This window comes from Pochonia chlamydosporia, chromosome 4, assembly GCF_001653235.2.
Source record: "Pochonia chlamydosporia 170 chromosome 4, whole genome shotgun sequence".
In the NCBI taxonomy this organism is placed as follows: Eukaryota; Fungi; Ascomycota; class Sordariomycetes; order Hypocreales; family Clavicipitaceae; genus Pochonia; species Pochonia chlamydosporia.
The window spans coordinates 4,184,512-4,197,869 of record NC_035793.1 but is presented as its reverse complement, the minus strand read 5'-3'; the positions used below and the strand labels follow the sequence as shown (position 1 = coordinate 4,197,869).

At 46.9% G+C, this 13,358-nt stretch overlaps 3 protein-coding genes across 3 annotated transcripts; 1 reads left to right on the top strand and 2 right to left on the bottom strand.

The window, feature by feature from the left end:
* Window positions 1-341: 341 nt before the first annotated feature.
* Window positions 342-905, bottom strand: VFPPC_08641 (hypothetical protein; the record flags this gene model as incomplete). Its single annotated transcript, XM_018287314.1, has 1 exon — window positions 342-905. One exon carries the CDS (start codon window positions 903-905, stop codon window positions 342-344), a length of 564 nt encoding a protein of 187 aa, XP_018144290.1.
* Window positions 906-3,537: 2,632 nt separating this feature from the next.
* Window positions 3,538-4,925, bottom strand: VFPPC_08640 (corA-like mg2+ transporter protein domain-containing protein; the record flags this gene model as incomplete). Its single annotated transcript, XM_018287313.1, has 5 exons — window positions 3,538-3,723; window positions 3,781-3,891; window positions 3,945-4,232; window positions 4,286-4,704; window positions 4,775-4,925. The coding sequence occupies 5 exons, from the start codon at window positions 4,923-4,925 to the stop codon at window positions 3,538-3,540; spliced, it is 1,155 nt and encodes a 384-aa protein (XP_018144289.1).
* A 1,218-nt stretch (window positions 4,926-6,143) lies between these two features.
* Window positions 6,144-9,070, top strand: VFPPC_08639 (3-hydroxyisobutyrate dehydrogenase protein; the record flags this gene model as incomplete). Its single annotated transcript, XM_018287312.1, has 5 exons — window positions 6,144-6,542; window positions 6,598-6,639; window positions 6,694-6,753; window positions 6,816-7,187; window positions 7,289-9,070. The coding sequence occupies 5 exons, from the start codon at window positions 6,144-6,146 to the stop codon at window positions 9,068-9,070; spliced, it is 2,655 nt and encodes an 884-aa protein (XP_018144288.1).
* Window positions 9,071-13,358: the final 4,288 nt, after the last annotated feature.

Sequence of the window (13,358 nt, the reverse complement as noted above, 5' to 3'; positions counted from 1 at the left end):
TTTTGGACTTAATCGAAGCAAGGGACCTCGGGCAAAACACGTCATTCTGGGCAACTACAACTGCAGAACCATGAAGAAATGCTGTCGTCTAATTCGTGGGTTATCCGACGTCTCTAAGAGCTGGTGGTAGCCCAAGGGGAGAACCAGCGGGGGCTGCAGATTGCACCCAGGGTATTATTTGAACTATCAGAGAGAATACGTGGAGGTAAGAAATGTGAAATCAAGACTTGAATTCTCCTGAAGTGTACGAAAATTTGGTCCCCACGTTGAAGTAGTAGAGGTTTCTAGACAGGTACAATATTATAACCAAACAGCTCACACATCTATTTTCAAGTTGCCTCTCAACGACGCTTTCCAGTAACCCCAACAATAAGATTTCCATTACCCGCAGCAGCCCGTTGTCCCCTGACTTTGCCATCATGGGTACAGTGATTGATGACCCATTGCACGCCGAATGCCACATCACGGCAGTCGCTTGCAGCACCGTCAGCCGGATTACCTCCAACAATTACAGCGTCCCCCGAGCTGCAAAAGGTGGCTTCCCAGAGTCCATCTTTTCCTTTGTGTAAACTACACTTCTTCCAGCCAACAACATGGGCAAGGTAGTTGCGACACGCCCTGGCACCAGAAACTGGTGTTCTCGTGAAGTATGTACGACAGTGCCCAGCACCGGCCGCTGCCTCTGTCGCATTATCGACGGCGTCATCTGAATCGTCGAATCCGAATCTGGCTCCATGATTGGGATCGTATAGATCGGCTGATGTTAAGTTGAGTAAATCGAGGGAGGGGAGGCCGTCGCCAGGTATCACTTCTGGGAAGTGGTCGCCTTCAGACTGGCTGTTCTTTGGCGCTGCAAAGACAGCTGGGGCAACTAGAGTGGCGACAATGAGGCAGAAAGTCTTCATTTTGCTTTTCTGTTTGAAATGGTCTAAAATGGGAAGAATTGAAACACACGTACGTTGAGGTCGTTAGCATGAGCAAAGCCAGCACCAATGTTCTGGGCAGCCCGAATTTCTTATATAAACTTTCACATATTTTGCTACGCCCTGCCTTCTGTATTCCCAAGCATTTATAGCCTCACACTTTCATTGCTACATATAGCAAAAGTTGCCCACAACCCGGTATGTGGCGATGGGAAAAGGCAACAAAAGAGCAATAAGCCGCCGATCCACTGTGTCATAGGGGGCACACTCGCCACTGCCACGGTGTGTTTGCACAAGAGGAACAAAATGAAGTATCCTAAAGGCAGCTTGTGACAGGATCGCCATTGAGTTGGTCGAGAAACAAAAGAAACTTGAGTATAGGACGGCGTGACCGATAAGATTTTCAGCGCCTCAAGCGGATCGGCACGCTGTAAGGGCTATTGATGTTGGAACATTGCCAACTACCCAGTAGATCCGCTATTTATTATCCTCAGTAGCTATACGCCCAATTTATGGGAGTGCTTTTGCCGGTCAGAGCAAAAACCCAAGTGCAGGCAGTGATCTGCACGCCTATATCCTATAGCGCATGGCAATCTTTCTCCTCGCGGCAGATTTTAGTGTAGTGGAAGTCTTCACGGAGTTAGTTAGGAACGGAATCAAAATAGACAAAAAGGACAGAGGCAGCCAGACGCCCCTTAGCTATACAGCCCTAAATAGTTATAATACCGTAGTGTAGAGTCTTCTTGCCATAGGCTAGGTTAATACTAACTCTAAGAATAAATATAGTTAGATGCCGCTGAGCTATACCGCCAAGAATAGTTACGGTTCTATAGTGCAGCATCTTCTTACTACAGGCTAGGTTAATACTAACTCTAAGAATAAATATAGTTAGATACTACTTAGCTATATAGCTATAAATAGTTATAGTTTTATAGTATAGTATCTTCTTACTATAGGCTAGATTAATGCTAACTTAAAAGATAAAGGTAGTATTTTTACCACAAGCTAGGTTAATGCTAACTATAAGAATAAATATAGTTAGATGCTACTTAGCTACGCTGCTAAGAATAGTCATAATGCCGTGGTATAGCGTCTTCTTGCTACAGGGAAAGTTAATCCTAGCTTGAAGGATACAGACGATCAGACATCACTCAACTATGCAGAGGGGAATAAGCGTAATACTGTGATTAGGAGATTGCAGGCCTGGCCACAAGAATAGTACAGAACTTTCCATTTGTCTTTCCCATTTTCTGCTGCATTTCAGGCCCCTGAGGGACCCGTTAGCAGGTGCAGGCATCCCAGAATAAGCCCGGAATCAAGGTGATAAGAAACCTGGTGGATGAACGCAATATGTTAATAGTAAAGTGCTCTGTCGTAATCATTATTTTGGTTTATAGGGTTGCTAAAAGAGGTTAAAGAGGCTATCGGTATTGAGACCTCTAAGATAACACTCTAACGTTGCTTCTGCTTGACCGAAGAGGCGAGTTCCAAGTTACAGAAGGATTAGTTGATGTGGCGGTTGGAAATGGTGCAGAAATTATGAAGCTTCTAGTTGATCGAAAAGGAGACCAGATCCAAGTATCCGAAGGGCTGTTATAAAACCGGAATCATGACGCTTTGCACTGACGCTTTTAGCCACAATAACTTTGGCGCAAATCACCCACTGCTTAGTGAGCTTATGTATAACTTTCCTGCGCTATCCCTGAGCTCTCGGCATGTCTCTACTTACCATTTCGGTACTCGACGGAGTTTCTGCACGTTTACACGGCGGAGTTTGGGAGGTCTTCGGGATCAGTTGTGTCCTTCTCGTCACATTCATATATATGCGTTCCTGGTCAGGACGGTATGTACATGATGAAAACAATAGCTCAAGCAAGGAACTGAGAGGCCTTGTTTTCCTACTTAGAGGTCTCCCAGCGCCTGAGTCCGATGATAGCTTGCAGGACGCACTCATGACCGGCATCGATGGTAAGGTAGCGGAGAAAGGAAAAGAAAAACTATGGCAGAGCATCAGTATCGTCCCATCTTGCTACAAGGATGAGGATAGTGTTGCACTGGTCGAGTTCCACGGCGGGGGTTCCTGAACTTTTAACAGGGCTAACAGACAACCCACTGCACCAGCAGGAGGTTACGATGGGAGACAAATACATTAGTTTTGACCGTCACTTTTTCGAATTTACACAACTTTACGTACCGAAGCCTGACGCGCCGGTGACGGCAGAGCATGTAAGATTTCATGGTGGAATAACTTGATCTAGCCGCTTCTAAGATCACTCGCTAACTAGCTACATCAAGTATCATTGCGACCACCAGCCTCGACGGACATGCGTATGGCTCATGGAGGGGGAGATCAAGGCCGTGAGGGATAGAGTTTGGCCGTTTGAAGAAGCGGATAAGGCTGATGAAAAGTTGGGTGGAAGACATGCAAGAGGCAAAGTGATGGTCAAGGTTGATGCGGGTGTTGGTGATGATGAGTGTTGATGTGGGCGGCTCGAGATTTAAGCGTGGCATTGTACTCCTCTCATTTATATCTTGCGTAGCGTGATATAACGATTTATGTACTAAGCTTATGGATACCTTTGTCCCCCCCCGTATCCTCATCCTTGGTATTGTGTCAATGGCTCTGAAGATCCTTCTCCCACCTTCTTACGGCCATGCGGTCATATGCCAGCCACATAGCCACCACTGCCAGAGTCATGGGGGCGACAATGCTCCAAAAGATCCAGAGCTCCCCTGACACTCTAAACTTTTGAGGAGAAACCGCATCATCCATTGAGAAAAAGGGACTGCTAAATATTGCCTTCACAAGAGAATAGTTAGAGGAAGAAGTAACAATGGCTGCGAGAGAATAACGTACAGCAACAGTTGAGGCAGGTAAGAATACGAGAGCCAATACGGCAATCGACTTCATTGTGTTGCTGTCTTTTTGCATTAATCTGCTGTCTTGTGCAGTTTGCAGATTGAAAGACTACAGATATGATTAGTAGTCTCCATAACACAAACGATTAATGAATTATTCACCAAGCTGAGAATATTGCTAATTCTCTTATCCAAACTAGCCAGTCGCAAATTGACAGCACGGAAAAGCCCCAATTTGTACTTGAGCATCGAACTCGTCGACTCACGCTCTGATGTTTCGGGGTAACCCCCAAGGTGCTGTTCGATCAAGCCCTCAACAGTCATAATTACGGCATCAAATGCTTCTCTCAAGTATATGCAATGCTTTGCGATATTATGTAGTCCGGTAATGTCTTGTCGCGAGGGCGTTATCCAAACTTCCAATGTTTTCTTGGCGTTCGTGATGGCTGCCTATGTCTGGTCAATTACCATGATATCTTGTAGTAATGCCCAGCGCAACTTACAGTCTCAACGCCGCGGAATACGCCAGCGAGTCTCCAGGCTTGCTCATCCATTTCGAGAAAGAGTTCGTCGAGCACAATCACAAACAAATTGTAAGGCGCATCGACACATTGAGTCCAACTTGGGCTGGTTGCAAGGTCTTCGAACCTCTTTTCCAAAGACTTTGGAGCGCCGAAGCAAATCAAAGTTGTACATGGTTTGGAAGTTGGACCATTTTCGAGTCTAATTTCTGAGCCACCACTTTTCAGGAAAAAGGCACTGCGAAGCCAAGTCCAATTATCGTTCTTGAACTGCTTGGACCGCACCTGGTTGTCTCCATGAAGTTCTATAATCTCCAAACCGGTAGAAGTATAGCCTGAATGCGGCTTCTGGGTAGGATAACCAACATCCAGGTTCTTGCAAAGGTAGTGGAACCATGAAGCTGAATTGTTAACGTTATATTGACAAGAAAGATTCAGGAACAGCTCGGAGAAAGTAGAGTAGCGACACACCTCGAGATCCGTCGGGCAAAATACGTGTACTATTGGCCTGTGTCACGGAGCGAAGTCTTTCGGTGAGGAAATCGGCCGGGATGCCATAATGTTGGAATAGTCCGAGAAGCGTGCGATCTCCCGAAAGATCGAGAGGCGAAAATCTGTACATATCAGAGTCCAAAACTTCATTAGTAGACTGAGACTAATGCATTTCAGGGTGCAAGAAAAGAAAATGGGACAATACATGACTCGTATCTGCGGTTCTTGACTAGTGATTAAACTACGCAGGGTACTCGTAGTGGCTGTCATAGAAGTGTCAGATTTCACAAAACTAACTGAAATTATACTGTTCCAAAACTTGCCTCCAGGTACTATGGGCCAATCTATGTGCTTAAAACATGTCGTACTATCATCAGTCGTCTCTTGGGCACCAAAGAATGCAGAATACTGACGTTTGTTGTCGCAAAAGCCGGCCATCCCTGCAAACTCCGAAATGGTTTAGCCAGCAGAGGCAAAATTTACCCGCGGTGGAATGGGACACAAGCAATATTTCAACAAACTCGAGGAATTTCTACATCTGTCATCAATCAACACTGACTAAACTGTACACATATACTGTCAAACAAGTATTGCGTAGTCTTTTCCCAACATTGTATGTCCCAGCTTGGGTCAACAAGGCTGTGGCTCTCCGTCGTGGCGTTCAGCCCCTTTCAGCTTTCCATCCCAACATATCACGAAGCATAAGGGTATGGCGCTAATTATCCCAAAGCCACAAATTCTCAGCGGGAAGCAACCCAGGTTGATCCTTAAGACTGTCCACTTACAGCCTTTGCTTTATAAGCCGAAGCTGTGGCTCCCCGTCGTGGCGTTCAATCCCTTTCAGCTTTCCGTCCCAATATACCACGAAGCATAGAGGTATGGCGCTAACTATTCCAAAGCCACAAATCCTCAGCGGGAAGCAACCCAAGTCCATCCTTGCCGCTGTCCACTTACAGCCTCTGCCTTATATGCCGAGGTGGCCAATATTAATGGCAATTTGTTTCAGTTGTGCTGGTAATTCTAGGTAGAGGTGCAATCGAAATGTCGAAAACAAGAAGAAAAAGAAAGAGGAAAGTCACTGGTTTGCTGATTCAGCTCAGTGTTTAAAGTGGTGTGCAGACTCGCACGTCTGCACATATATATATATCTCCTATGAACAAGTCAGTCAACTTTGGAAACCACCAGCTCTTTTCCCTCGTGAAAGTAAAAGATGCAAGGTGTGTAACTCCACGGTACTATCTTTTGTTTAACATATTCACTCAACGATTGGTTTGTTTACACTTTTCCATCCAATACAGGTTACAGCTAACTGAACCAGGTGACAAGGGTACAACTCAGGTTCTCAACTATGTCTCAAGTAAACGATCCTTCCATGCCACCAGCTCATGGTGGTGGCTATCAGCCAGGTTCCCGTGTTAGTCCTGTGCAAGAACAGCACTCTGCACAGTCGAATTCTCAACCTCATGGTGGTGGCTATCAGCCAGGTTCTCATGTTAGTCCTGTACAAGAACAGAACTCTGCACAGCCGAATTCTCAACCTCACGGTGGACACTATCAGCCTGGCCAACGACGCCAGAATGTTCCCATACAGAATGCTCCTGGACTAGCCCAAGCCCAGATACCTGCAGCACCACCTGGGGTTAGTACACATCAGACTGCCTGGCAGCATCAACCGTGGCATCCACAGCAACCAAACTTCATCCCCAGTCCCATTCAACCTCATATGGGTTACAACCCGGCAAACCAAGTAGGTGTGCCTTGCTTTGTATGCCCTGTAGTAGATGCTAACGATGTAAACTTAGCCTCACCAGGACAAACAGCCTAACCAGAGGGAACCATTTATGGTACGACTTGTCCGGAAGATGCTTTGAGAAGTAGTATAGTGACGTTTTCTATAGGAGGCCGTTGAACGGGGAGGATCACGCGGTATAGCTGATACTATCACCGCAGTTGGCCATGTATGTAATAATAATCACGAGATCGTTGCAAACAAAGCCACAATGAATTCTAACGCAAGTAGCACCATCACCGAACGTATCAAAGAGGCTATGCGAATCTTTTCCACGAAAGAGCCAGGGCCCGATGGGAATATCCAAACTCCTACCAAATGCCTGGGTTGAGCTATACCTCAACAACGAACGAGCGTCACCGAGATATATTGCAACGAATCCACGAGGGAACAGACGATGACAGGTACATCAGCCCAACTGATGGCCGTGTTTCCAAACTTGTTGTCCAAGCCGCACAAGATGTTTACGACGGTCCGCAGAATTCTACCTGGAGGAGAACATTCATTCGCAATGTCTGCCCAATTTACATGCAATTAGCCAATTTCCCCTTCAGCAATGTCCCCACAGATCCTGGGCTGTGGACCAGCGACGACTGGGCCATGGTATGCCTCAAATGGATTCCCACTTGCATAGGAATGTTGTGTCTGGTGAGTTTCCCTTTCCCAGTAGAACTACATCATGTCAAGCTGATATAGCATCGCAGCTCCTTTGCCAACCCCAGGCCGCACAAGGTGAGATAAGGCGTAACGGCATGTATGACCCTGTCAACTATCGCTATTGGGGATATCCAAAAGCAGCAAGAAATCATTATGAGAGCGCGGAGTGTGTTGATCTTCTTCCTCACGCTGGAGCGACCAACAACCTTATGATACCGCGTGTTCTTGGTCCAAGATATCTCTGTTTCCTGAAAGAGCCTTCTGAATCGCAAATGCGCGGCGTCAGTGTACGCAAAGTCGACCAGTCAACAGCCGGCATGCCATACATCTTCATAGCATACACGGCTGAGCAGTTCGAACAAGAAGATCTTGAGGACCTTCATTCCATTGCTGAAAGAGCAGCCAGAGATGCTGGCGTACCTGCCTACTGGGTAGGATGCAGCTGCATGCAAGATGAGGACCAGGTAGAAGATGATGTGTATCGCATCAGCGATGTAATGCGCGGAGCCCATTCTCTCATCATTGCCGTTGGTCCCTCTCGTCGGCGACCAGACTGGGATACCCCGGATGCGATGTTGCAGCTATGGGGGGAGAGAATGTGGACGTTACCCGAGGCTCTACTGAGTCCTGCAGACAAGGATATCAAAGTCTACACCCGGGGAAACACTGGTCCTCCTCGAGTGATCTCGAAGAAGCAATTTCCTACCGTTGTTTGGAACGATCCACTCATCTCCAGACAACTTGTCGATCACTTCAACAACACTCTGAGTCTCAGTCCTCTAGAGCTAGTTTCTATTGCTTTGAACTGTCTGCGAAGCAGAAACACAACCCAGTATCTTCCCGGCGACTTATCCTATGCGCTTATGGGTCTTCTGCTCCAACGACCACAAATCGACCAAACAGATTCCGATTTCCAGGCATTTGCCAGGCTGTCTCTTGCCAATGACAGCGATATGCTCCTCGAGCGCCTCATCTGCATGCTTCCCAAGAACCAAAATGCGCCTTGGCTAGCCATGGATGACGCCTGGAACTCCAATCTATGGGATATTTACCCAAATTGTCAAGTCGCTGGAGTAGGCCACGATGACACGGTCATGTTAGACGGCGCATTCGGCGCCGCCATACGATGGAAAGCATTTGCCACCGTAGCTTCTGTCGGAAGGGAGTCGTGGAGACGGCTCGGATCTCGAATAGTCCTTCATACAACACCGCTCTTTTTCCTCATTGGTATTATCCTCATTGCATTCGGTGTCGCCATCCCCCTAGCCGCCGTCTTGCTCCTGGGTTCCTTGCTCATCATCATCATATCACCCTACCTGGTTCGTGTCCTGTATTCCGGCAAAATATGGGGATCACAAGCGTGGTTTTTCGGTTTTGAAGGCTACCTCGACCTCGCAACAATTGAATCACACATCTTTGGTGCGTACATGGGTCGCCTGCATTGGAGCCCGTCTGGCAGCTCAATATCGAAGCATATGATGAACGAACACAAAGAATGCGTTGGTGTTGACCCAACTATGGATCCACAAGTCAAAGCAATGGTTGAGCAGGCTAAAAATAGCCCTTATGGTGCCATGAAGGTGTTTACGCTTGTCGATACATATACCTTGACTGTGACCATGTTCCTGGCCGTCAGGCCGCCAGTAGCGGTGCTCATGTGTGGGCATGAAGGAGGGAAGCAGCGAGCCATTCTATGCTCTTATGCTTGGAAGAGCCAGACGTTCTATCGGGAGACGGTGCTGAGGATGGAGACGCCTGTGTTGGAACAGATGTTCCGAGTGAATCGATTCCGGTTTGGGTTGCAGAGGCCGTTGTCGCAAGTTCGCTGAGACTTGGCTTGTTAATGATGACTTTGGAATGTGAGTTTATGTAGCAATATGAGAAGGACTATTTAATGTTTGCAGCTAGACCAGCACAAGGAGCTGGCAAGGGAGCTGGGAAACAAACTGGTTATAGCGGCAAGTAAAGAGGTATCTATTCTTGTGGAATGGCTGGGACCTACTGGTGACTACATCAAGTACGCATACTATAATTTCGAGTCGGTGGATGATTGAGGGTATCACGAGAGGCAATCTACATTGGCGACAAGTAGTTCAACTTGATTCTCATTTCGGTGTTGCGTCAACTATGTGGCAAAATATTACACGAATAACTCTTTGTAGCATGATTCCATATTTCTGATTACTCCAATGCACTACACAGCTAAAATATTACTTCTATACACGACCATGGGCCACCCCATTACACCCCATTACACTTGGAGTCACGTAACATGTCTCTGCTTCTCGCGTATGCCGTTTACCTATCCGTTAGCATCAGAGTCCCAGTCCAGACCCTCGGGATGCTTCAACGATTCATCGTACCCATCTAAAAGCACAGCAAGTACACCTTAGCAACGCTTCAATATTTCACAATAAGGGTAGTCGGCAAATATAAAGCATACTGACCATCTCTTGCTCTGTCTGTGGCATGGGTATCTACTCCAAAATGATGATACGAGTTCCCAAAGGTAACACGAGCTTGGTGGTTAATACTTATGTCTTGAATGTTGTAAGTGGCACCTCGGTGGTGCACTACTTCTGACGCCTTTTTCTTTTGGTGTCTCTTCATCGATGAATAAAGTATTTCTATTATATGCTAGACCATGGCATCCAAATTCGGGGTTGATGTCGTCGCCATACCTGGTTTGAAGGGCATTGCTGTACTCCTCCACTCTTCTAAGCTCGCCTTCGTACAAGCTGCTGCCGCACATCTTTGCCATTCTTTAGTGTTGTGGGAGTCGGCATAATCGCACACACTCTTAACGACTACAGTAGGGAGGTAGTCCCATGCGCCAGCCGCTTCCATCTCAAATGCAATCACATTCTCTCGGGCCATAATTTCATCACGGTGTTGACTGCTCTTCATAACGCCATCCCCAGATGCAATGCGACCAAAGTGAATCGATGGCCGTGGTGCCTCTTCCACCCGCCCTTTGTAAGCAATAGCTTTCTGGTTCCGGTCACGAGGTATCAATATTCTATCGTCGCAACCTAATTCCGCCCAGGAGGGGTCAAGAAGTGCGGCCGAGGTGGACTCAACAAGTGATGAGTTTGAAGAACCTAAACAACCAGGGCCAGGGCCATCGATATCCTGGCCAAGTTCTTATGAGGAAGAAGTGTCTGAGTCGGCCAGGTCCGTGCCCTTGGTTAGAAGCAGTCTACGGCTCGCTGTTGCCAATAGAAACCTGCCTGGTTTATTCTGTCCTTGGGAAGACCCCAAGTAGTTACCAAATCCCGTTATGTGGCTCGAATTAAGTATCTTGTCCGCCACCAACCAATTTGACTGGTAGCTAGCACCCTGAGATATTATGTCAAGTTACTCGGTAAAATCAGATTAAACTCCATCCATTTTAGTAATGGTGACGTGGTTTGGCGATGGGCTGGCTGCAATTTCTCTTGCTTCATTTTCATCCTTAGTATTGCCCATTTGATTCATTCCAAGCCCGTTCCTATCAATCTCACTATATGTTTCTGCTTTACCATTTGTCTCTGTCAATGCTGAGCTTGGGCTGGTATTATTCTGCTGGCTTTTGGAAGTAGTGGCTGTCGCCCAGCTGCTTATACCAGATTGCTGCCATTGCAGAATCCAACTCCGCTTGCGAAGTTCTCCAGAACCGCCAATAGTTGCAATGGATCGTTCAGTGTCATCAGTAGGTTCCTGTGAGTCCCTCAATCTCGCTCCGTGAATCGCAAAGTTCAGTATAGGCTTCATAAGTGGAAGGCAGGCTAGAAAGTTGTCAGCGAGGAGAATATCCACGTCCGAGAAGATCAACGGCCATTCAACTTACCGCACACAATACCCGTGTTCACCTCAATTCCGGTCCACATCATCACTTCGCTAAAGTTCCAACCGGGATCCGGGCTAGGAAAGTCGAGCATAAGAATGTAGTATAGCCGTACGCACGATACTGTCGTAACACTAGTTGTAAAGATTGCATTAGTGTCAAATCCAATGTATTCGGCTTCGCTGAGCCAGGATTTGCCTTACAATAGACCAACTGCAAAGACAAAGCAAAGCCCAATCTTCTGCCACCTCCGCAATTCCAGCCTCCAAATGTTCGGGATTGGAACAAGCAGCATGAGAACATCGGTGATGATATTTGATATTGCGTTTGCAATAAAGAATTGTAGGTTATCGACCCCACATGTATAAGCCTCAGGGGGGTCATCGTCGGGGTTAAATCTACGCCAAAAGGCTGACACTGGTAAGCATTGAAAGGTGCTAACAAGAATCTAGAGACATATGGTTAAAGCCTGGCACTATACTTATGTCTCAAGGGTAATACTAGCCAAAGTGGCGCGCATATAGAAGAGATAATGATCGTACAACAGCAATTCCCCATGCAGAGACGATAGCGAACATAATTCGGATTTGCCAACGAGTCGAGCGTCTAGTGCCAAAGATCCGCCAATAAAAGGCAAGGATTGAGCATTTTACCGAAACGGTACTTGTTGTATAGATGTATTCAGCAATAAATAAGCCTAGGAAGAAGACTTTGAGTGCGTCTGGTGGCGCAGCCCAGATGCGTCTGCCAATGCTGCCTTGAGTAGTCACTAGAAGTATGGGTAAGTATAGTTATGTAATGGACTTCAAAGGGATTTACCAACTATAACACGTAACATCGATCATGAAAGCACACGAGATTGCCTACAATTTAGATGCATTAGTTGGTAGGTTCCCCACGTAAAAGGCACGCGGTTCGATCTAGGCATACTAGTGCAATGATGATGAGCCAGTCGTCCCACCAGAGTTTGTTCTCAGTCAGTCTTCGAGCCTTAAGTCGAAGAATGACAAATGTTAACCCTAGCACCCAGGTGACGACAAACCCGGAGACTAGGGACGGAACTTTCGTCTCGTTGGGATTCACTCCCGGAGGGGCTTGTTGAGGCGATGGCATCGTGGAACGACCACCCTGAATGAAAAGGAAAGTCGGTATGCGACGAATACCCGTACCATCTTATATAAATTGTTCCACATAGTCATTCTGGGTAACTGTAGCCTCAATAGATTGTTACCATGGGTAGCACTCTGCGGACACACGGCAAGGTTTGGCTCCGCGTGGCTATAAGATTACCGCCACGCCGCCCCCGTTCCTCGGGAACTAATTTGACCTAACACAAGATGATCCATCTGGCGCTGCGCAGCGCCCTTCCTTCTGGCATCGTTTGCTTTGTATTGGCTGCAAGCCCGCACATCTTAGGTGGTGAGCACCAGATGTCCCTGAACCGTTGGAGCCTTGTAAGTGCTTGTAACCAATACTTCAGAAGAAAAAGCAGAAAAGGTAAAGACGAGAAGTGTCTGGGCCCTGGCTTTCTTTTGAGGGCTGTTTTCCCCAATGAACGAGAAACTATAACGAAAGCTCTTATTGGCCTCAATTGAGTCGTGGCACAGTTTGAGTGGCAAGCCATCTCCGCCTCTGTGCATGGTACTTTTGTATGCGTAAAGCTGTGCGAATCAGCAGCCGGAACACAATAGCCACGACCGCTGGCATACCAGAAATTTCTTTTTCTAACAATGGACGATATAGATACTGCAACGGGAACAAAGTTGGTGACTGGGAGCAGACGATCCTGTCTCTACTTCGTACGTCGAGAAACAACGATGGACTTCCTTTTCTTATGCGCTAACTACAACGTCAAATTCTAGGGCACTTCAGAGGCGTACACATGCCAATTCCAGCAGCTTTGAAACACGGTCACAGACCAATACTGGAATCTGAACGACGGTAAAGAAGGGTCCAAGGTAACTTATTGCGATTGAACTTGCTTCTCCATAATTCTGGTCGACAGCTCCAATACCTACTCATATACCCATTGGCAGTATTACTGCTTTTTCAAATGAACGAAAAGTCTTGGAGCTTCTGACGGATATCAAGGAATAATAGAGATCCAAAGGCGAGAATACAAACTGAACAGTCGTTCTGAGCCCTTGTTTCTACGGCTAGGGCCATTTTCCGAAACAAAGAGAACGACAGGTAAAATCTCAGCAACTGGAAAACTTGTCGCATTTTAAGTTCACATGTTTTCTGTATATTAATAGGCCAAGCTGCTCGGCTGAGTGTGACACTAGGTTGAA